Source organism: Xenopus tropicalis, chromosome 6 (genome assembly GCF_000004195.4).
Source record: "Xenopus tropicalis strain Nigerian chromosome 6, UCB_Xtro_10.0, whole genome shotgun sequence".
Lineage (NCBI taxonomy): Eukaryota > Metazoa > Chordata > Amphibia > Anura > Pipidae > Xenopus > Xenopus tropicalis.
Window position 1 is genome coordinate 100,555,893 of NC_030682.2, and position 25,271 is coordinate 100,581,163.

The 25,271-nt window shown below is 37.8% G+C and overlaps 1 protein-coding gene across 2 annotated transcripts in view; it reads left to right on the top strand.

Moving 5' to 3' along the window:
• neto1 (neuropilin and tolloid like 1) overlaps window positions 1-25,271 on the top strand; it is a 71,922-nt gene that overhangs the window by 39,921 nt on the left and 6,730 nt on the right. For both annotated transcript variants that reach the window (XM_004915261.4, XM_002940474.5), the window contains exons 5-8: window positions 13,430-13,471; window positions 13,559-13,686; window positions 15,686-15,914; window positions 24,335-24,448. In XM_004915261.4, the coding sequence (XP_004915318.1) occupies window positions 13,430-13,471; window positions 13,559-13,686; window positions 15,686-15,914; window positions 24,335-24,448 (513 nt within the window). The remainder of the gene's footprint in view (window positions 1-13,429; window positions 13,472-13,558; window positions 13,687-15,685; window positions 15,915-24,334; window positions 24,449-25,271) is intronic.

Here is a 25,271-nt window from a genome sequence, read left to right on the forward strand (position 1 = left end):
GGAAATGCTTGAGGACCACAGTGTGTCATGAAGTGCAGAGAAAGGGATACTGGGACTGTGGCCACAAAGTGGGTGTGTTCATTATTTTGGTACTGAGCTACACACTGCAGTTAATAATATGCCATTTTTTATGTTTTGGGAGAATGCAGTCGGGTGTGTCTGGGGTTAATTCAATTTGAAATAATTTGGATATTTTGGATGTTTGATTGTTTTACTGTAATTTGCAGTCAGCAGCATTTGTTAAAGTAATACTACTGACTAAAACTAAACTGCATGTGCTGGGCACAGAGAGCAGGGCAACATCAGCCATCCAAGTAACTGGAGAGTGGGTAATGGACATGGGTAGTGGTTCCAGGCTTGAGACGGCTAAGAGAAGGCATATTTTCATATGTATATTGCATATATATTCCATCTTCTCTTAACCCTGCTGAATTATATGCATTGTAAGCTGCCCTTGCTGAGGGGAGCTGCTGCACACATTCACTGGCACCCTGTTATGCCGGGAATCATGCCACACATTCAGTATGGGGGGCCCACCGGTATACCTGACCCCCATGGGCCCTAGTTTCCAGTGCCAACATTCCCCCCACACACACACAGTTTTTACACATCACTGCCCTGGTACCAACCCTAATCTCCCATGCACCTCACTGCGCACCTTCTTATACCTCCCCCCCCCACTGCTGCACATCACCGCCTGAAAGAAGCCTGATCCCCCCCACACCACAAACACCAGCCTGCTCCATCTCCCTGCCAATAACTGTTGACAGGACCCCAATCCCCTTTGCACCTCACCACACTGTGCACCTACAGCTGCCTCCTCCGCCCCCCATCGCACATCACTACCCAATGGAACCCCAGTGCCCTTGTGCCCATTGATTGTGTAAAAAAAGTTGCGCATTAGCAGCATTTTGCAAATTTTCGGCAAAGCAAGACAGGACAGATTCGCTTAACACTTCCCATGAAATTTATTACTGCAGTACTAAAAAAATATAAGAATATATCAAAAGAAACGTTTGCTGAGGTTTTAATTTTTATTTAGGTAGACCCCTGTCCTTGACAGTTCATTTACTATACACACCGACTGGGAAAAAGGAGTGGAAAATGTAGAAGTACTGCCTTTTTTCCATCCCAATATCTGGCTATTAAGCAACAAATGAATGATGTGGCTACAGAGAGAAACAAACAATGTTGATAATGAGAGAAATACTAAGTATATCTGCAATCTACAGGGAGGTAGGCAGGGTAAGTTATTACAGTCAGAGGCCCCTAGGCAGAAGAACTGTGCTCACCTGTCACTAATATCAAATTGTCAATAAGATTCCTCGGCACTCACTGTCACAGAGCAGTCATTACCCGACAGAGCCAATTTCTGAAATTCTTTGTCAGCAGCTCTACTCCTTGGGAAAGACAAGCACTGGACTGTACACATCTTCATTCAGGGGCCTATTTATTATATTGTATAAAATGGTGCAAAAAGCTGTGTAAGATAAATTTATCTAAGGTGTGTTTTGTCTTACACTGTTGCTCTAAGAAAAAATGCATACAAAATGATGCCCTTTTTATGTGACGAAGCCTGGCAATATGTTGTGGTTATAACACTGCACAATGAATCTGCCCATTAAAGTGTTGTCATCTTGTATCTTTACTCCTGATCTGCTAAGGGCTCTGTAATAAATAGATAGATATACTGCAACCCTCCTGCTATCCAATAGCAACACATGTATTTTTATTTTTCTCTATTATTTGTAGTTAAACATTGTAATGCAGTAAGAAGCAAAGAAATGGTATGTTTAAATTTTAGTTCAAGGGCTTGTCTATAAGTCTATAAAATGCAAATTATTTTCTGGAACATACCCGATAAGACATGTGAGACCTCGTGCAATAGCTCCCTCTGCTGTCTCTGGGAGATCCAGCATCTTGAATTTAGACAGAAAATCACTGACTGTGGGAGTAAAGACTCATGACAAACTGCATAAAAAAACGTTTCAAATAATTTCTACTCATTTCACAATAACTTTAAGCATAAAATAGAATGTGGCTCCTAAGCTTTTTAAAAAGAAAAACTACATTAAATCAATGAGTCAGGCTCCTGGCCTAAGATATACCTATCACTGTAAACTGTTCCTTCAAAAAGTATGAATAAATACCATTTTATATGCTCAAATCCAGCTGCAAAATAGTTCTTCTCTTTCTGCATTATTTGAATGCCTGGCAGAAGAGGAGGGACTAAAACATTAATGTTACAAATTGTAACAACTTCTCCACAGCTTGCAGGAACTACATAAACCACAATGCATTGCACTGTGACGTTACTTTCCTCATTGACATGTGTGCAGGGGATTGTGGGATTGGGAGGATGCAGGTTGAGGACAGTCAACTACTGTTATATTTTTTTTGAGTCTCAAAATAGTCTGCAGGAGAACAGGGGGCCAAGCCAAGGTAACTCTTTCAAACCACATTATTCATTAAAAAAAAACATTAAGAGGCTGCATATTAATGTATATTGCAAATAAACTTTCACTGCTTATCCGAGCAGCTTCTGCCTGGTATGGGAAGTCCTTGGCATATGAACTCTTCCACTAATCCAATCACAATGGCACATTGTAACTCTTCAGAGAGGTGACACCTGAAAGTTACACAGATGTGAATGCTGTGGGGTTACTGTGATAGGATTACCAAGGTATCATGCAACTCACAGAGACAGGTGCTACTTGTAAGAGTTGCATGAATTGATGTGTGGAGTGTTCTGAAGCCGCCGAGGTACAGATGTTAGAACAGCATTGTATGTAGCAGACAGGTGGTGCTGATTTACTTATACCAGATATATCATGATCTTGATCAATGAAAATCTTTAAAGTCATATATTGCAAAGTAGAAGGAATGACTATATACTTAAGTGATGAAACAGATACTGAAAGCAGCATGATCATAGAAATGGGAGACTTGCCTATTAAGTATGTAAGTAGCAGACAAAGGAGCAGGTCTGACTATAATATTAGCAAATTTTGACATCAAATAATAACATTGTTTGAATTCTCCTCCTCTCATCCAGGAGAGTTCAGGCCCTTCCCCTGCTAAAGTCCTTATCGTGGCTTCCTATTAAACAAAGAATATTTTACAAACTCCTTCTTATAACCTTCAAAGCCCTCCATTCCCCTGCTCCTCACTACATCTCTTCCCTTGTGTCTCCGTACGTTCCTGGCCGACTCCTTTGTTCCTCGCAGAGCAATCGTTTGGTTGCGCCCCCCACTACTATTGCTGTCTCCCGCCTTAAACCCTTCTGCCTTGCTGCCCCTTACATGTGGAATGCCCTTCCCGATTTCCTCCAGAGAGAATCCTCCCTCAGTCTTTTTAAAACCAAACTTAAAGACTACCTTTTAGAGCACTCACCCAGCACCTGATCTGGGAACTGGCACTTATATTGTAGTGCCACCCACTGTGACCTAAAGCACTTATATTTGCCTATTTGGGTCTGTAAGTTACCCTCCCATATAGATTGTAAGCTCTACGGGGCAGGGACCTCCATCCTCTTGTGTCTTTGACTCTTATCTTATTGCAACTGTATCTTGTATTTGTGTTTATTGTAATACTTTGTATTTATCTATTATTATCTTATTAACCCCCTGTTTGTATTAATGTATTCTACTGTACAGCGCTGCGTACATAAGTAGCACTTTATAAATAAAGATATACATACATACATTAGGTAGAGTGCAGACCTATTTTATTAATGGTACATATTGCAAGAATAGGTAACAGGTAGAGTACTGATGTTTTTTTTATTCACTTAATTTGTATATTAGTGACAAACATTGATAAAGTGATATCTGCCTGATGGAACAAACATAAAAAATAACAAAATAGATTGTGACTGAGTTTAAATATAACCATAATTTTCCAACACAATAACGAATGGCATCTATGGGTCAAATATAATTTAATAACTCTAAATACAAAATAATCACCAGGACATAAAAATCCCATTAAGAGCACATTATTAATAGCACACAATTGAAAGATATAAATGTAGGGCAAGTGAAGGCAGATTATTTTAAGTAAATGGTACAGATATACAGTAGGAGGCACTGACAGGATATTTGGCTGCATAGGCAGGGGGTTATGGAATAACACTGGCCTCCTTTGGAGAAAGTTATTTCATTCTGGAATATAATTTGAAGCACATTTTCAGCTACAAACATAATGCTTGTAAAACAAATTTTCAATGTCTAGTGATTATAAAATATTAGCAAATATTTTCCTCAAATTCCAGCATAAATATGGAATCTGTTTTGCACTTCTGCTTGCTTTTGTGAAATGAGTAAATTAAACTACTGAAACAACTGTTTCCTGGTCACTCCCAAAACACACAAAAGCAATGGATGAACTCCTCCCAGGGGACCCTAAGCAGCAGATTGTAGTTACATAGTTAACATAGTTCATTTTGGTTAGCAATAAAAACTACTATAGTCCACAAAGTCCAACCCTTTCAATTGATCCACAAATACACATATACAGGTATGGGACCTTTTATCCAGAACGCTCGGGACCTGGGGCTTTCTAGATAAGAGATCTTTCTGTAATTTGAATCTTCATACCTTAAGTTTACTCAAAAGCATTTAAACATTAAATAAACCCAATATAATTGTTTTAATTCCAATATGGATTAATTATATCTTAGTTGGGATCAAGTACAAGGTACTGTTTTATTATTATAGAGATAAAGGAAATCATTTTTAAAAATTATAATTATTGGCCTACAGCTCATATGTAAAGGTCTACGGCCTTTACGTAATTTAGAACTTTCTGGTTAACAGATCCCATACCTGTATATGTAAAAGAATGCTGGCACTCACATTTACCAGAAGCACTGCATCTGGATACAGTCCACATAACAATAGATGCCCATGTATTGAAAGAAATGCACACTGGCAGATCTTGGTCAGAAAGTTGAATTTAATGCAAAGCCAATTTTTATACATATAAAACTAACTGTAGATCTTGAGCCTTTAGCCTCTTGTCCTTCTTCTTATAATGCCCTGTAATGTATTTGTAAATATTAATCATGTCCCCTCGTAATAGGCTTTTCTCCCCAACCTTGATCCTCATACTTACATCCATACTCACAGCCAAGCAATTAATGACTAAAGCTCACCACTACTCTTTTAAACATTTTATTGAAGTTTTGCAGTAAACATGTAGGATGAATAATGACAAATTATTTAAATATAGGTTGTACAACAATAGTCACATTCGACAGTTTGTCCTTCAAAAAGATAAGAAATGAAGAAAATAGAATACTTACAGAGAAACAAAATAAGTAATTAAAATAGAGAAAAACAAAACAATGCTCACCACTACGAATGTTGGTTCCAGCTGCACATGCCCCACACCTATAGCTTTACAAGTGGTGTTCTTGAGGTAAAAATAGTGGTTGATTGGCACTGAAAACTGGGCCACATCAGTTGAAATAGTTTTTTTAAGAGGAAAAAACTTAAAAAAAAAAAAAATAGCCTACACTATTATTGTTGGATTATCCACAGGTTTCTCTGCTCAGAGACCTGCGCCAATTCTTTATTCAAGGAAGGCCTCCCTACTAGTTAGTGACCCCTTTGCTTGCTGCCACAACTTTTCACTTATACTTATATAATTAGGGGCCCATTTATCAAAGTACGATTTCTTCTGAATGCAAAAATATTGTATTTTTTTTAAGTTTTCGTACTGTGCGTATTTTCTGCGTTTTTTTTGTTAATTTGCGCAACTTTTTTGTACTTTGCTACAAAACTTATGCAAGAAGATTGTATCTGTTGCAACAAGTACAAAAGTTTCGGCCAGGTTGGAGCTGCAGAGTGCCAATGGGAGGCTTCCAAAATCATGCACAGAAGGATCAAAGTCAGAAAGGTTTTCCCAGCATTTATGATCATTCGGATACGAAAATTTTGTGACTTTTCGGATCGCCAATACGTTATTATCGTGACTATTCCAATATTTTTGTAAGCATTTTCCTGACATTTCCGATCAGCAGAAATTATCGTATCTAATCCGAATTTTACCTATTTCGGGATTCGAACTTGTACTGATGAATCTGCCCCTTAGTGTTCATAAATCAAACTCTTCTTTTCAATATATGCTGTAAACATTTGGAAGGCAAGGTCTGAGTAGAAAAAGCACCAATTAAAATGTGCACAATGGTGGTGCAGGGTGTCCCCTGAAGCTATTTCTCTATAGTGAAAGAAAGCTTAACAATCCAGTACATTTTTATTGCAAATTTTTATACTTTTTAAAAAATGTGATTGTAACTAAAAGTCAAACCTTTTCACGACTTGTTAATGAGATGACTTCAGCTACATTGTTTCAGGAATCACAACCAGGAGTGCAGAGGATATAAATAGCCAGACACTTGTTTTTGTTAGACTAGTGTGTGTGTACACTGTTAGTTAGCAACACAAACCTTCTCACTGATATACTGAGCAATTTGCCAATGAAAAGAATAATTGAAGATCATGTAAAATCATCCCTCAGCCACAGAGCTAAGCTCTTTCAGTTACAGGGAATGAATACCCTCAGGCACTACTTCTGATTTCTTATAAACTTCTACATCTAGGTCTTGTTTTCAACAACCAAGTTAAGTGACCAACTTGGCAAAATTTTGACTATGGTACCTTTTAGCCACACTCTCAATATACCTTGACCACAATAACCAAAACCAAAATCCCCCCAGACGTGCCAGTAAGATCACTACAGAAATGGCCAATAAGCACTCCCATTAACCCTACACATGCCAGTAGGATCACTGCAAAAATGAATAGATTAAAAAGCATTACCTCACCTAAATTTGCACATACCACAATTTTGTTCTTCTTTCCCAGTGTTCCTACACTGCTTGCCTCTTCTCTGCCTTGCTGAAACAAAATCACATATGGCCGTGCATTCCACAGTGGAACACATGGGTAACTTTGATTTTCACCTTCCCTATCTGCTCCAGCAAGTGAGCGGCAGCAGAAGTGACAGTGGGGGAAATCAAGATTCAAATTTAAAGATTTATTAAAGGAGAAAGAAAGGTAAAAACTAAGTAAGTTTTATCAGAAATACAAAGCCTATGTAAATACAGCCATAAGCACTCACAGAAACGCTGCACTGACTTCTCTGTCAAAAGATTTTTGTGTCCGTAATTCATGTGCCAGAGACACGCAGCTTTCTGCTCTCTGCTCTCTCCTGCTCCCCCCCTCCCTCAAGAATGCTAAGAACTTATTCCCCCCCTTAGGAATGTGGATCTGAGCCAATCAGCAGGAAGCTGACTTATAGGGGCAGATTCATGAAATCACGAGTTTGAATCCCGAATGGGATAAATTCGTATTGGATACAATAATTTCTTAAGATCGCAAATATCACGAATATGCTTACGAAAAGAATCATATTAGTCACGAGATCGCATTGGCGATCTGAAAGTCACAACATTTTCGTACTGAACGATCGTAAAATGCAGGAAAACCTTTCTGACTTTGATCCTTCTGTGCATGATTTTGGAAGCCTCCCATAGGACTCAATGGCACTCTGCAGCTCCAACCTGGCCCAAGGAAAGTCTCCCATAGGGCTCAATGGCACTCTGCAGCTCCAACCTGGCCCAAGGAAAGTCTCCCATAGGGCTCAATGGCACTCTGCAGCTCCAACCTGGCCCAAGGAAAGTCACGATACCGAAGCTTGAATGAATCTGAAACTTTCGTACTCAGTGCGACAAATACGATTGTGTCGCACAAATTTTGTCGCAAAATACAAACTTTCTTTACACAGCTCAGCGTTTTTTCTTCCTGTTTGGCTTCTGATCATCTAAACAGGTGAAATATGGGGAGACTTAAGGGCACTATTGAGACAACTGAAGGTATGCCTGCAGCTTGAGATTAACTCTTTATTAGCCTTTCCTTCTCCTTTAACATTAACTGTAATTTTTCTTATTTAACTGTCTGAATTAGGTTATTTTCTTTTTTATTTCTTCGTCATAGAAATCCTCATTATTTGGATCTTTGTTAGCAGAAAACTATATAGATAGGCATAAAATAAAAATGTAATTAGTAGCTTAGTGTTAACCTTTTTGATACCACATTTTTTACCATGCAGAAGCCTGTTCTTACATTATCTATTTCAGCAGTAAATCATTGAAACATTTATGTAAAATATTCATAATTGTGAATGCAAAATTCATTGGCAATGTGATAAAAGTAATTTAAGGATTGTTGAAGTACTAATTGATGTTATAAATCATTATTTTATGCATTATATGCCCTTTCTTCATTTTTATGAGGCTACAAGGATGGATGTTTAAAACCACATGCAAAATGAAAGTGAGGCTTATGTTAGTCATTGTGTAAGTGCCCCATTAGTTTGAACTCTATGAAGTTCATTTATGGGAACTGATACAGTTCTATGTTTTTACCCAAAATGCTAAGTTCTTGTAACTGAGCCCACTGCAGAATTTGTTTCTGAGGCAACTTGCAGCTGATGAATTAATGGTGGTGCTAAATTTGGGTGACAAGATGAATGGGACAGTACGAGGTGTCTCAGCATCAGTGTAGGTGGTGCAGCCTCAGGGATGGCAAATGTATGTAACAGCGTATAAAGGTAAAAGAACTTTTATAAATATGATTCATTTTGCCATTTTGCCTCCATTGCTACTTTTTCGGTCCAATTCTTTAGGTACATTTCCATTGCATTTTTAAGCTGGCAGCATTGGGAACTCTGGAACTACTTTTACCATCGAGGTGCTGCTTGATTTATCCAAACAGACTAGTGGGGCTTCTTGTCACTTGGGCCAAAATTTGCAAGAGCAAGAAGTGGCTTCCTATGCAAGAACCTGTGCCAATTAAAGTGCTACCACAGCTGCAGTTGTTGGTATAATAAGCCCTTTTATGTGATATACTGTTGGCTAGTTCTTTATTGTCCAGATTCTCTTCACACAGTAACGTTCACTATTAAGTTTGAGTTATTGGTGCAGTTATCTGGTGATTTTTTTATTCCATTGTTTGCTCCCATTGATTTGTATTGCTGATCTTCGTCTGATCAATTGTGTGCTTAACAAATTTAATTAATTGTTGAATATTGTTGAAGATAAACAAACTGTGCAAAAACTGATTTAATAACATTCTGAAAATATTTTTCACTAAAACCAAAAATACCAAGTAGGCACCGAATCTAGGATTTAGTTCAGGAGATTTAGTTCAAGATTCGGCCTTTTTCAGCAGGATTTTGATCCAGCCAAAACCACTAAAAAAAATGAAAACTACCAAAAAGAATTAGAAAAAGCTCCAAATCCTTGTTTTCGTATGTATTTACTTGCGCTTGCAATTCCATATAGCAGACATGGATCAGGAAGTTAATACTAAACCTGATTCCCTCATCAGTACTGCAGTCCCTTCACTTAGGCAAGTGGAGCCTAGGGGAGAGCTGCTCCCTGCTATCAAATCCTACGTTGGAGCACAGAGCTGCTCTTACTAGCTAGAACTATCTCACTTTCATAGAAAGTGCTATAACAAATAATAACCTGTCTCTGACTAAATCCTCATTAACGGGATCTCTGCTCCCTGAATTCTCCAGAGGTAAAAGTATAACCAAGAGGGCAGAAACAGCTTTACTGGGGCCTTGTTGTGTGTGGGAGGAGCAGGCAGATGTTGGATGAAATATCACTGTCCACACTGTAAAATCGCATATTTATTTTTTTATTCGGCACAACAGGTGATTACTGCACAGAATCATAAATCAAGACAATCTGCAGTTCCAACTGCACTTCCAACAGTAAGAGTCATAGCAACAGGCCCTCTTCCAGTTAGGCATATCTTCATCAACTCCATTGTTACGTTTGGACTTCCTATTCCCACCTATCCACAAGCAGTCCAGCACTCCTCAAGGGTGCCCCTCTGCTCTCCTCAAGACAGGACTTTTCTGTAATAGCCTTGGCCTGAAGCTTAATCCATCCACTTACTGGTCCTGCACTACCACAAGGCTCCCTCAGTAACGGGGAATCTGTGGGGGACCTAGTCACCATAACTCCTCATTGGGGTGATGGGCTGCCTGTGCTTGCTTGCTTGTCTGTCTTGTGCACCTAGTGCTCACACTTACTTACAGCTAAACCTCCACTCTCAGTGCCAGGTCTGACTCACCCTCTTGCAGTTGGTGCTCTTCCTGGTACGCCCTCCAGATCCTGGACCTTGGTGTCACCGCCCTTTTCATACTACACTGAACCCTGGTTGCTGGTGGTATAAGTACACTCACCCTATTTTCTATTAAAACTATGTTACTCTGCTGCCACCTAGTGTCCAAGTAAACACATAACATTTTTGCATCACTATTAACAATTTAACACACTCAATATCACACTTTTTACCTATGCACGTGTTCCATTCATATTTTTCCACCTACTTACAAGTAGGCATTCACCTGGTTTAACATATACAGGCCAAAGAGGAAGATCATCCCCTGTTAAACACTATATTACAGTGTGCCAGGAAGTGGGCATAAGTCTTAGGGGCCAATAGCACATAATATGCAAAAAAAATGCATGGGCATCCTCCAACTAACAGTGAAATAAGGAAGTGTAGGGATTTTATAGGGGATGTTAACCATATAGGTCCCTACAGGCCCCTAAGTGTATGCTTTATTCAGTGGAATGTTTGGACTGTGTTTGAAATATTTCACTGTCCGTTATTTGCATTTTACATAAATACAGTATAGTCTTTTAGGGGCAGGGGCACTGATGCCATGAGGCAAGTTGAGAAACTTAAAGAGACGAAATTCTGATTTTTAAATCGGAATTTCAGCACTTCTAGTGCAGAGAGCACTGTTGCACTCTCTGCACTAGCGATCCAGCCCCCGCCCCCCCCCCCACCCCCCTCTGATGTGAAAAATCTAAGCGAGGAGGGCGGCATCAATTTGGCTGCCTCAGATGGCCAGGACCCCTGAGGCGCCGCTGCCTAGGGGTATATTTATAATAGTAATATGTTACAACAAAAAAGGTATAAAGGTTGGTGTGAAATAAATCGTGTGACTTAAAAGCTTGGTTGCAGCCAACACTGACAATAATTTTATTACAAATGAAGTATATTTGTATCTGAAAAGAAATATGGAGCAAAGTATTCTAGCGTTGAATCGAAATGTAACTGTATGTAAATGTAAATGTTTTTAAAAGCTATAGCTGGAGTTGTGATGGCATGAAAAAGAGAAATCAAATACAGGTATGGGATCTGTTATCTGGAAACAAGTTATCCAGAAAGCTATGAATTTCGCTAAGCCTGTCTCCCATAGACTCCATTTTAATCAAATATTTCAGATTTTTAAAATTGATATCCTTTTTCTCTATACAAATAAAACAGTTCCTTGTATTTTATCCCAGCTAAGCTTATTGGATGCAAAACAATCCTATTGGGTTTAATTAATGTTTTATTGATTTTTTTAGTAGACAAAGTATGAAGATCTAAATTACAGAAAGATCCCTTATCCGGGAAACCCTTGGTCCCGAGAATTCTGGATAACGTTCCTATACCTTTAATTGTCTTCCTTTCACAAAATGGCAGTTCTGTCATATTTTGTGATCCTCACAACATCTGTGGATTGGGACATGTACATGATCCTATAGCTTAGACCTAATGGAAGATGTTCTCCTTGTATGTGAGTGTGTAAATATGTTAATGCAGAGCAATAGCACCCCAAATATATCTTTATAATTCAGGGATTGGCCTCTGCAATTCTAGGGGGCTGATTTACTAACCCACGAACGGGTCGAAATGAGTCCGATTTTTCGTAAAGATCGGTATTTTGCGATTTTTTCGTATTTTTTGCGATTTTTTCGGCGTCTTTACGAATTTTTCGTTACCAATACGATTTTTGCGTAAAAACGCGAGTTTTTCGTAGCCATTACGAAAGTTGCGTAAAATCTTGCGATTTTTCGTAACATTAAAACTTGCGCAAAAAGTTGCGCTTTTTTCGTAGCGTTAAAACTTACGCAAAACTTCGCACCTTTTAAGTTTTAACGCTACGAAAAAGGCACAACTTTTCGCGTAAGTTTTAACGCTACGGAAAAATCGCAAGATTTTACGCAACTTTCGTAAAGGCTACGAAAAACTCGCGTTTTTACGCAAAAATCGTATTGGTAACGAAAAATTCGTAAAGACGCCGAAAAAATCGCAAAACATACGAAAAAGTCGCAAAATGTTCGTTTTCAAGTCGGAACTTTTCCAATTCGGGTTGGATTCGTGGGTTAGTAAATCAGCCCCTAGGACTATACATTTATCTTTAATAAAATATACCAGTCCATTATTAGATTTTTACTTTAATTTCAGTAGAAGTTACCTCCAAAATATTACTCATGTTATACCTAGTGATGGTCTGTCCATTAAAAACACAATGTGCACCCTGAGACTATAGTGCAGGGTTACCTCCCCCTTCTTCATACCTAGTGATGAGCGAAATATTTTCGGCAGGCATGGGTTCACAGTTAATTTCTGCATTTCGCCATTGGCGAATTGTTTCACGAAACTTCTGTGAAAATTTGCTGCGGAAAAATTTGTTGTGTGTAAAAAAATTTTGTCACGCATCAAATTGGGTGCGATCGCAGCAAAAAAAGGGGCGTGTCACGTAAAAAAAGCACGAATGACCAAAAAAAAAAGCCGTGGGCGATAAAAAAAATTGTGCTACAAATTCAATCAATATACTCCCAACAACATCCTGTGGCTCAATTCTCTAATGGAATTGTAAAATGTTACATGATTTTTGCCCATAAATGTGCTTGCCTGTACAATTTATGAGAATTGTCCAAAAACACCAAGATTCCCAAAGAGAGCAATGGGGCAATAGAAGGCAATTTTTTAGAACTTTTTAAAATGAAAAACCATGACAAGGGAAAGGTCCTAAAATGGGTGACATTTGTAATAAATTTAATTATATGAAATATAAGCATCTAGCCTCACCATCAATCCACTTTATGGTTGCTAAGGTCAGTGACTAGGAAATGGCATTTAAAATTATAGTCTGTAAACCAGACCCTATGGGCATTTTCAACATTGAAATGGTTTGTTTAAAATAATGTAATTATCGTTACCAATCAGACAAATCATCTGTTATTTATCTAAATGTATCTTAAGTAATCAAATAGGACATTAAGAGGTGTTTTCACCTACATTTATGTTATTTAGGTTTCTTTGATCTTCATTCAAAAAAAACTTGTATCTTTATGTAATGACATTATACACTTTTCCAATACATTGGGGAATAACCTTTTATGTTTCTTCATCATTAATTTGATCATTAATTGATTAATTTTTTTAAATGATTTTTTGGCCACATCCAATACATCAGATGCTGATAAAATCACTTGTAACTGTGTTCCTTTTCATTTCGAAAGTTGAATATTTAACAAAATAATTTCTCTGTTCTTTTCCTTTAGATCCTGATTTTAAAGACCTTGGAATTCTAAAGCCTTTACCAGGTTTGTGGTCAGGTTGGCAACATCATTGTTTCAGTAATGGCATTCATTTACTGTACTATCCAAATAGGTTTTTTTCTGTTTTTCTAGTTTGTGAATTTGAAATGGGGGGCCCAGAAGGAATCATTGAATCCATGCAAATTGTGAAAGAAGGAAAGGCTTCAGCAAATGAGGCAGTAGACTGCAAATGGTATATTCGTGCACCGCCTCGCTCCAAGGTAATAGATTTTATTTCAAAGCAAAAAGTAACTGCATGTTTAAGGCAAATTAATAAATTCAAATTGTCTGAGCAATAAATTAGGTGGCAGGATAGGCTACACAATAGAATATTTTGGATATATCATTACGCACAAAATAAGTTTAAAAACATGACAATTATATTATAACCAAGAACTCTTGGGGGCACATTCATGAAATCAAGAGTTCAAATCCCGAATGGGAAAAATTCGGATTGGATAAGATAATTTCTGAAGATCGCAAATATCACGAAAATGCCTACGCAAAAATCATATTAGTCACAATAATATCGTATTGGCAATCCAAAATTTTCGTACCAAACGATTGTAAACAGCGGGAAAACCTTTTCGACTTTGATCCTTCTGTGCATGATTTTGGAAGCCTCCCATAGGACTCAATGGCACTCTGCAGCTCCAACCTGGCCCAAGGAAAGTCTCCCATAGGACTCAATGGCACTCTGCAGCTCCAACCCGGCCCAAGGAAAGTCTCCCATAGGGCTCAATGGCACTCTGCAGCTCCAACCTGGCCCAAGGAAAGTCTCCCATAGGGCTCAATGGCACTCTGCAGCTCCAACCTGGCCCAAGGAAAGTCACGATAACGAAGCTTGAATGAATCCAAAACTTTCGTACTTGGCGCGACAATACGATTTTGTCGCACAAATTTTGTTGCAAAGTATGAAAAAGTCGTGCAAGGTACGAAAAAGTCGCAGAAAATATGCTCAGAGTGTTCAAACAAACACTCGGAGCGTTCATGTATTAATAGATGTTCCCCTTGGTGTTCATCAACTTCAGCAAGTGCTGGAAGAGGAGAAGGCATTCTGTACATACACAGGATTCCTTAAATAAATAATAATGACAATACAATACTTTGGAGATCGCATCATGGAGAGAAGAAAGAGAGTGTTCAGAACAGTTTTAGTCTAGTGAGTGAGTTCAACACAGTTGTCACATTTTTGGAAAAATAAACTGCAGAGAAATTGTTCCAAGGAAGGACTATTTGGTTATTTGAGACAGAGGAGATGTTTAGTTGGCCTAACAATCTACAAAAAAACTCTCCAAAGTTTGAAAACAACCTGCAGGCTATAGTCTGAAATAATGGAATGCTGTCGGTAGGATATACTATAGATGGCCAATGTCTTAAGTGCTATGTCTAGAAACTATGTAAAGCTGGAGGTTTCTTGAAAATAAGTTGCAAAAAGACGTAGGGGATACTTTTTATTTGGAGTGACTGTAATTATTGTAGGAAAACGAATCTTGAGCGCTACCTTCATGGATTTTATTTATAAACACTTGATATCCACGTATGACACGCACACATTATAACAAAACCGTGGCCTACATTAATGAAAGCCTGTCAGAGTTCCCCCTTAGTCACAATACTGTTGTTCCAAAGAATTTTTGTAATTTTCTTATATACAGGAACTAACAAACAACATGTATGATTTTGTGAATATTTGTTATACTTTATCTATTTTACTCTTTTTTTGCAAATATCTTAATGTTTTGTAAATACACAGTACTCCCAAAATGTCACATTCTCCCTCTGTAATAGGAGACATAATGTATACGTTATGCAATTTTATTGATCCATTGCAGTGCTGCTGTTCCTGAATAACTATATATATTGCTCATTAAGCATCTTCTGATGTTCATAACTATAAATCAAAATGTGCCATACAAGTCTTGCAAGGCATTGTCATTTATTATTTGTCTTGGTTTTATTTTGTTTTCTGGAGCAAAAAGTGTTGTATAATGGATTTGTGTTGATGAATATGGTAGACACTTTAAGATGCTCTCAGAATAAGATGTCTTGGCAAAATCTTAAAACCTCGGTTCATCAAGCATAGAAGGGGTTCCTAGTTTAATAAAAGGTTTGCTTTGAATAGCAGATAATTGAAGTGCTTGCTGATTGAGCTGTGAATGTTCAATCAAAGTGTAATAGCTATGGTGTGATCACAAGATGTACTTTCTTTATTTTCAGATATACTTGCGATTTTTGGACTATGAAATGCAGAATTCAAACGAGTGCAAACGAAATTTTGTGGCTGTGTATGATGGGAGCAGTTCTGTGGAAGACCTGAGAGCAAAGTTTTGCAGTACAGTTGCCAATGACGTGATGCTTTCCACGGGACTTGGAGTAATCCGAATGTGGGCAGATGAAGGCAGTCGAACTAGTCGTTTTCAGATGCTCTTCACATCTTTTCAAGAGCGTAAGGCATATTAGAATTTTCCCTTGATTAATGCTTAAAGATTTATTTAATACCTTTTATTTGATATCTTGAATTCTTTATCATATTATCATTATCCCAAACAGTTTATTTTATTCATTATTTTCCCATCATTTAGAATTTCACCATAGCTGTCTATCTGCTGTCAATATTCCAGTTTTAATTTACTTTTTAAGTTTTAATTAGTTTACCCTCGATTTGTTATGAGTAGGATTTGAAGTTGTGATAGTCATACCTACTAACAAATAAATCAATTTACAACCTGCAAATGGGGGGTAGATTTGATATGAGGGGCAGATTTGCTTGAACCCCCAGGCTTGAGTAATCAGTTAGTGTAACCACGCTTAAGTTCCTGAACTTTTTGCCTAACACACGACCAGAGTTAAAGTATTTACACATTTATCAAAGCTGATGTATGTGTCAATTTGTCTAAAGGTGCCCAACTGCTTTGATTGCGTTTCAGTGGGGTGTTAGTGTTCAGAACAGCTCAGCGCTAAGCACCAACACCCATTTATAAGGGGTGGTTCACATTATAGTCAACTTTTAGTACTGAAAGTCCTATTCTTAGCAACTTTGCAATTGTTTTTCTTTATTTATAATTTTTTACTTTTCTATTTTGCCTCTTTCCAACTTGAAAATGGGGGTCACTGTCCCCAGCAACCAAAACAGCCCAGCAGCTAAAAATCTATTATTATTGTTACTTTTTATTACTTATATTCATCTTAAGACCCTTGTCTATCTTTAGTGATGAGCGAACCTGTCCTGTTTCACTTCGCCGAAAAAATTGCGAAACAACAGGAAAATCCTCGAAATGGCGAAAAATCTGTGAAATGCGTTTGTTGCACAACTTTTTTGTTGGCCGCGGTTTTTGTCAAACGTCTTTTTTTCCTATTTTTGATGCAACCACGACTTTTTTTTAACACGCAACAATTTTTGTGCACAAAATTTTTGCGAAAGTTTTGTGAAACAATTCGCCAACGGCGAAATGCAGGAAATTGCTGCGAATCCATGCCTGGTTCATCACTATTCATCTTCCAGCCTTTCATTCAAACCACTGCCACATTGTTAGGGTAAATAAGACCCTAGTAACCAGATAACTGCTGAAATGCCAATTCATAGAGATGAGAACAATTGCAAATTGTCTACTTCATGCTTAAAAATTAGTTTAAAGGTGAATAGCCTTTAAATCCCAGAAGCAAATAGCACAAGCCATTCCAACTAGAATTCTTTTTGGGGGAGGATTTCAAGTAGTCTAAAGTAATTTCCTTTCTTGCTGTTCCTCAGGGCAAATGCAGCAGACCAATAGTTGATAGTTGACAAATAAAAGGTTGTGGATTATTTTTGAATTTTTGAAGGAGCAATAAAAAGCTCCCTTAAACTTCAACATAAATAACCTCACCTTGTACTAAAAAAAATATACTAAGGGGCCCATTTACTAGCCAGATTTTTTTTTCTCAGTTCGTTTTTTTAGCACTAAAAGTCGCAGGGAAAAAATGCTGGGACTTTTTGGAGATCTACTATGCATCTAAACGGCTAAAAATCCAAATCCAAAAGTCAATGGCAGACGTCCCTCCTCTATCCCTGAAAATCCTTCTTTTGTCATGAAACTTTAGAGGTTTTGAATTTATTTTTAAGACAAAATTAGTGAGACTAAGGGGGAGATTTACTAATCCACGAATGCTCCGAGCACTCTTTCAAATGCTTTGAGCGTATTTTCAGCGACTTTTTCGGATTTTACGCTACTTTTTCGGATTTTACGCTACTTTTTGTCGTGCAGAGTACAAAAGTTTCATTTTAAACTTTTTTTAAGCTTCGTTATCGTAACTTTCCTTGGGCCGGGTTGGAGCTTCAGAGTGCCATTGAGCCCTATGGGAGACTTTCCTTGGGCCAGGTTGGAGCTGCAGAGTGCCATTGAGTCCTATGGGAGACTTTCCTTGGGCCGGGTTGGAGCTGCAGAGTGCCATTGAGCCCTATGGGAGACTTTCCTTGGGCCAGGTTGGAGCTGCAGAGTGCCATTGAGCCCTATGGGAGACTTTCCTTGGGCCAGGTTGGAGCTGCAGAGTGCCATTGAGTTCTGTGGGAGACTTTCCTTGGGCCAGGTTGGAGCTGCAGAGTGCCATTGAGCCCTATGGGAGGCTTCCAAAATCATGCACAGAAGAATTAAAGTCAGAAAGGTTTTCCTGCCGTTTATGTTCGTTCGGTACGAAAATGTTGTGCCTTTCAGATCTCCAATACGATATTATCGTGACTAATAGGATTTTTTTGTAAGCATATTCGTGATATTTGCGATCTTAAGAAATTATCGTATCCAATCCGAATTTATCCCGAACTTATGTTTTCATGAATGTGCCCCTTAATAATTGTTTTAAGATTAGAAACACAAGGGAGGGCAGGGAAAAGATTTTTGTTAAAACAAGCTCTAGTAATTAGGCTAAATAGTGAAGTACTGATTGTAGTATTTCAAAATAGGACAGGCTTTTTCTTTTAGCAGATTACTTAAAGCAAAGCTGCAGCTAGAAGTTACTTATACAAACATAAGAAGCAGCTGTAATGAATGCACATTTGTTAACAGTTTAATAATGATGGATTCTATATAAAGCACGTAGATTCTAGATTATTCATATTCTTTTAAAGCTTCGTCATATATCATCTAACACTCTGACGCATCCTATACTAGAGCCTACTGTAGGTCACACAAATAATGGGAAATGTATAAATAGCTGCGAAAAATGTTTTACTTACAAAAAGAAAATGTAAAATGTTTCTTGAATGCCACACTAATGCCTAAAGCTATTGAAATATTTAATATCACTCTAGACCTGGCGTAACCCATTCAAATTAGTGGAACACATTCCAGCAAGGAAGAAATGTTGCAATGAAAAGTAGCTAAAAATGGTTTCTTAACTGATTTTTACCCTAACACCATAGTGTTAAAGTGGCAAAATATATTGTATTCTAATACAGGTATGCAACCTGCCAGAATGTTCGGGACCTGGGGTTTTCCAGATAACGGATCTTTCCATAATTTAGATCTCCATGCCTTAAGGCTCCTAAAAATAATTTAAACATGAAATAATCCAAATAGGATTGTTTTTATCCTCTTATATGGATTTAGATGGAATCAAGTACAAGTTTCATTTTTATTACAAGAGACAAAGGGGAAATATGTTATAAAATTTTGAATATATTGATATAAATGGAGTCGATGGGAGATCCCATCATTCGGAGCAGGTTTTTTTCACAGTGTGTTCCCTTTTGTGTCACCATCAGGACAATGATACCTATCATTTTTAAGAGCAATTTTATTTATACAGAACCCCAAAGAACAAAGAGGGGAAGTGCTTAAAGAAAGACCTGAAATCCCAGTATATATATGTATGTTTTATAGGCTAAATATCACTGCAATAAAAAGACTTTTAGTCAGAATAAAAAAATTAAAAAAAGATTATTCCAGGTAAGTCCGTGTATCTACTAAGAATCCCTTTTGATAGATACAATTTAGTAATATAATATTGATCTTTTACTATTTAACAGTTTCTTTTCTGAAAAGTCCAGATCTTTTCTTTCCCAAATAGTATTTGCATTGCAAATTTAGGTTCTGGATCGGTGTTAGTGCTCAGCACTGATGCTGAGCTGCTCTGAGTACCAGAGTGGGGCTGAGATATACACTTGATCAAGGCCACCTGAAGCTTCCTGCTTGCAGCTCTAGAGGCTGGTTGCTCAGATTACACATTCCTAAGGGTGGGGGGAGTGAGTTACCCTAAGAACATGTTTACAAAAAAGGAGACAAGAAATCCTGTGTTTCTTTTGATAGAGGACTCTGTTTCTGAGTGCTTATGGCTGTATTTACATAGACCTTTCTGATAACGCTTTCTTAGTTTTTACCTTTAGCTATTTTTGGGAACTGGATTGACAGCAGTCCCCTACACCTTAGGGCTATTTTAAATGTGATATAATCCCATTTTATTAAAAGAAATGAAAGGAGAGACATATTGTAGTATATACATTGCAGCATGTAATTTCAGTATTACTTAAACTAATCCCTGGTGACTAAATCTCTCTTGTTTCCACTTCACTGTGACATGTGAATCGCTGCTGGGGAAACATACATGGAACAACTACTTTCTGAAATTGCCCACAGTATCCTTGTGCCACTCATGTTTCCCCAGTGGCGATTCGCATGTTAGCCAATAGAAAGGAAACATGGGGCGTTTTGTTGCCTGCTGTATCTAATATTAATCTTGACAAAATGTCCTGTCTGTCATTGCCCTAATGCACAGGCCATGCTGCAGCAAAAGCAAGAATAACTTAAACTACAGCCTGCCAGCACTAAGTAAATGCAGCAAAAGAATTCTAACAATGAAAATGCACTCATGCACGGACAGACACTGCCATCTGCTGGTCTTGCCTCATTACCAGACTGTTCAATAACCTTACACTGAGAGTCAAATGCATCTTCACCCATTTTCTGTTTTTAAACTGAAACACCTGCTGAAAATATATAATAAGTTTCCATAGAATTATTTGTTGAGCTAAAAGGGTCCATATAAAATTGGAAACATCTGTGAATTATTGCAGTATTGTTACTTATCCTTATTTTTATTTTAACTTGACATAAGTTGTGATCCGATCTTGATCCTTCCAGCAGGTAATCAAATAACACTTAGAGGGTAAAATAATTTAAAAAAACTAACAAATCAGTTGGAATCAGGTTGAATGCTGAGATATAGCCCCCACTCACTATGAAATCTCGCCAGATATATATAGTCAAGAGCTTTCAGCTAGTAAAATCTAAATGTCACTTCTCAACACTCATATACTGTATATAAGACCTCTGTGCAGCCTGTGGCTCAATTGATCAGTCATTCCCCTAGATACATTGTAGATTGTAAGCTCTTTTGGGCAGGGCCCTCTTCACCTCTTGTATCGGTAACTGATTGCTTTATATGTTACTCTGTATGTCCAATGTATGTAACCCACTTATTGTACAGCGCTGCGGAATATGTTGGCGCTTTATAAATAAATGTTAATGTACCGTATATACTCGAGTATAAGCCGATCCGAATATAAGCCGAGGTACCTAATTTTACCTAAGAAAACTGGAAAAACTTATTGACTCGAGTATAAGCCTAGGGTGGGAAATGCAGCAGCTACTGCTAAGTTTTAATAATCAAAATAAATACCAATAAAATTACATTAATTGAGGCATCAGTGGGGGATATGTTTTTCAATATTTATTTAAAAGAAAAACAGTAAACTAGCTCTGTAAGCGGAGAAGAGGGTCAACAAAAACAATATGAGTACTACCCCACGCTCATTGCGCATTGGCAAACTGGCAGCAGACCCAGTCCCGGAGGAAATGTAAGGGGAAATAAGTATTGCTAGTGGGAGCCTAGGCCAGGGCACTGGAGGGTCTGGTTGCAGGTGGCCTAATTTGCACACAAAGGAGAGAGGGTGCAAGTCTGGGGGGACCCATGGCACCCAACTCGAGTATAAGCCGAGGATGACTTTTTCAGCACATTTTGGGTGCTGAAAAAATAGGCTTATACTCGAGTATATACAGTAATAATACATTGTAATATACTGCAATTCATTCTGTCCTGGCTTAAATTGTATATTTCTGATTATTCTTTAAAAGCTTTTTTTTGGACCTTCAACCTCCTTACTCTTTCTGTTAGAATTCCTAAAGACAATCTCTTACATCCTCTGTCCTTCTCACTCTGCACCATATCTCATATGAAAACTGACTCAGTCTGCAATCTCTGTTTAGCTAACCCCCAGGTCTACCAGTTTTCGCAGATCTCTCTCGTTTTATACTGAGCATATTCAAGCATTACACTCTACACTCTTTCACCACAGGGCCCACTAATGATTCTAATGATTCTTTCTATAACCCTTCTTTGTAATTTATTGAAATTTATAGAAAAGAGAGCGTCCAAGACAACCTCAATCACCCCACCCTAGACACTTGCCCCTTTTGCCTAGCCCAAGTTTAGGCATGGTACTACATAGGTCTGTGTCTCCCATTCACTCCTGTGCATCTCTGCGTCAGATGTTTTCCATCCTTGTTGATCACTCCCAGTCGGTAGTTTTTCTGTCCTGGTTCAGTTAAGGATGCTGGAATGTGACACCTGCACAAAAACCTTTTGATATAGCAGAGAAACTTCTTCAATACACTTCAAGCAAATGGAAAGTAAAGGGCAAGCACACTCTTGGTTCAATTCCAGTCTTTCTCAGTATCTCTTTTTCAGTTACTTACCCTCATTACTTTAATTCATTTAAAATGATTTCAAATTATCCTTTTTAAACATTTATTTGCAGTTTTTGGCATTATACAAATTATTATGATTCCAAATTGGAATAGCAGCTAATACTTCAAACTGTATATACATATATATTTATAATATCAGATTAATGGCAGGGATATTCCTTAACCATGAAAGACACCCTTCATGCAAATTCCTACTCTCATTGACCTCTGCAGTGGCCTGAGCTTGCTGGTTATTATCAGTGCCAGAAATGTGTCAGTATTTTTTATTAAACTATTTGCTCTGTGGGTTTAACTTATGGTTCTGGTTCAGGAACTGTTTATCTATTAATAATACACACAAACCATGAATATCCTGTGAATTATATTCTTATAAACAGTGCTTAGTGATGTCATCAGTTTAAGACACTTGACTCACTGAAACTTGTGTATTATAATAAATAATGTTCCCCCTGTTGTAAAATAGGAGGATATAGAAGTCACCTTGGTGTTCCGTGACTTGTATAACAACACTTAGGGGAATATTTATTATGCTGTGTAAAAAGTGAAGTAAAGCATTACTGGTGATGTTGCCCAGGGCATCCAATCAGCAATTAGATTTCAACAGTTAGAAAACCAAAGCAAAGCATCTTATTGGCTGCTATGAGCAACATCTCTGGTAATGTTTTACTTCACTTTTTACACAGCATAATAAATATACCCCCCTAAGGGGTATATTTATCATGCTGTATAAAAAGTGGAGTGAAGCATTACTGGTGATGTTGCCCAGGGAAACCAATCAGCAATTAGATTTCAACAGTTAGAAAACCAAAGCAAAGCATCTGATTGGCTGCTATGAGCAACATCACTGGTGATATTTTACTCCACTTTTTACACAGCATGATAAGTATACTTCTTAGCATTCAGGCTCGTCCCTTCATATGGTTATGGCACTGCTCTGTGACTGTAAACTGTATATGTATGCTTGGCACGTTTTGAACATACCGTTTAAACAAATAGTACATAGTACATAAAAAAAGTACATAGTGATCATATTAGTTAATGATTTATAATGTTGTTTTTTTTGTGTGAGTTATTGAAAACTATTTGTTATAAGGAAAAAACAATAATATTGATTTTAAAGCAGTTAGAATATTATGTCACCCACACTATAATGTAGAAGGAATCACCCTCAATCTGTCCTGTTTAGCTTAGCTGTAAAATTTGCGAAACGGCCAAAAAATGGGCAAAACGAGGGTACCACATAACTTTTTTGACTTCCTCGTCCTTTGTTGACGTGACCATGCCTTTTTTTGCCGCAGCTGCTCCTTTTTTTGTCCTGACCACAAATTTTTTATGGCAAAATTTTGTAGAAGGCTTGCAAAGCAATTTGCCAATGGTGAAATGCGGAATTTTGCTGCAAATCCATGTCTGGCGAAAAAAAATTGCTCATCACTACTCATGACCCAGATTTTGGGAAGAAATGGCTTGTTGCTTTTATATGGTAATGGGACTTCTTGCTGGCTTCTAGAATCCTTTATTCCAACTACCACAGAAAGCTTGCCATTCACTACTTGCCAACACATCTTAGTGAGGTATGGATGTAAAATACATTACTACTGGACCCCAAACCTTCCTTTTTTTCTAACCTAATGATTTGTTGTTTGTCTTTTTTGTTTGCTGCAGGTCCGTACAATGCCTGCACTGACAAACTAAATAAACCCCCAGACTGCTAGTCAAATACTTTAATTCTAAAACTGTTAGCTCTTTAGCAAGTAATATGCACCAGTATCATGTGTAAAGAATGAATGCTAGTTATTAAATCAGCCTCCAAATCTCCTGCTATTCTGTTTTTTTCTCCATGTTCTTTGATGTGATTTTGCGCATTTATGGTTCAGGTCAATATTTAGGCTTAAGTATTTCCTATGGTTTCTCTTAGATACACAGTTTTCTTAGGTGCAGAAGCCCATTGCTTTTAAACATGGCACTATTACATGCCACCCACTGTTTGGTTACTAAATCAAGAGCAAACGTTGCCTTATGCATGCTGGGAAACTAGGAAGCTTTATTATTGTACCTTTTATTGCATATTTTTTTGATTTATACAAAATATATTTATTATGAGTACTGACATTTTTTTTTGCTTTATTTTTAGCTCCATGTGAAGCAAATTCATTTTTTTGTCATAGTAACATGTGTATTAATAATACATTGGTCTGCAATGGAATTCAGAACTGTGTATACCCGTGGGATGAAAATCACTGCAAAGGTAACAAATATATCATTATGCAATGCCAGTAAGTTAGTAAATGTTATTGTTATATGTTTAACCAAGTACTTCTGAAATAAGGTTATAATGTACATGTTCTCATCAACATAGGCGTACCTATGTTACCTTTGTCGCCTGGTTTAAAAGGATTCTCTCATAATTTTTAGGTTATAGTTTTTATTACTATATTCCACTGTTCACATAGCAAATAATTGATTGTACCATTTTAAATGTTATTGTTAAACCAATAAATATATGTAACCCTTTCTTGGCACACTCACTTGGGCTGTATATAGACTTAGAAACAGGAGATTTCTTTGTTCTCTTGAATTTTAGATACTGGGAACTGGGAAATAGTGCAGTGCCTCCACCTAGTGGACACTGAGGAACACACCTCATGGGACTTCCACTAGGAATAATCACACACAGTTTGCAGCAATATCAAACTTTATATAACAGTTGAAAATGGAAATAAACAACTTTATGGATAACTGAGTATCCTGCTCTGAGGGACCTGTGCAGTCTATCCACTGCTGGCACAGTCAGTCTCTATAGCTTCCCAGTCCCAACTTGGATCAGGATAGACCGCAACCGTTTTATTCAGTTCAGTCCCTTCCCCAAGAGCTCTTAAGTCTCCCAGGTAGCGCTACTTGCCCCAAAGAACCTTACCCTATGGAATTGTGGCTGCTCCCACGTACAATACCTGTTCTCACCAGGGGACACACAAAGAGATTCCACAGAGGCCTTTGTAATCACCAGCAGCCCAGCAGACTTCTCTCTTTGCAGTCTGAACTCACAACAGTTTGTACTGGCTGCTCACTCT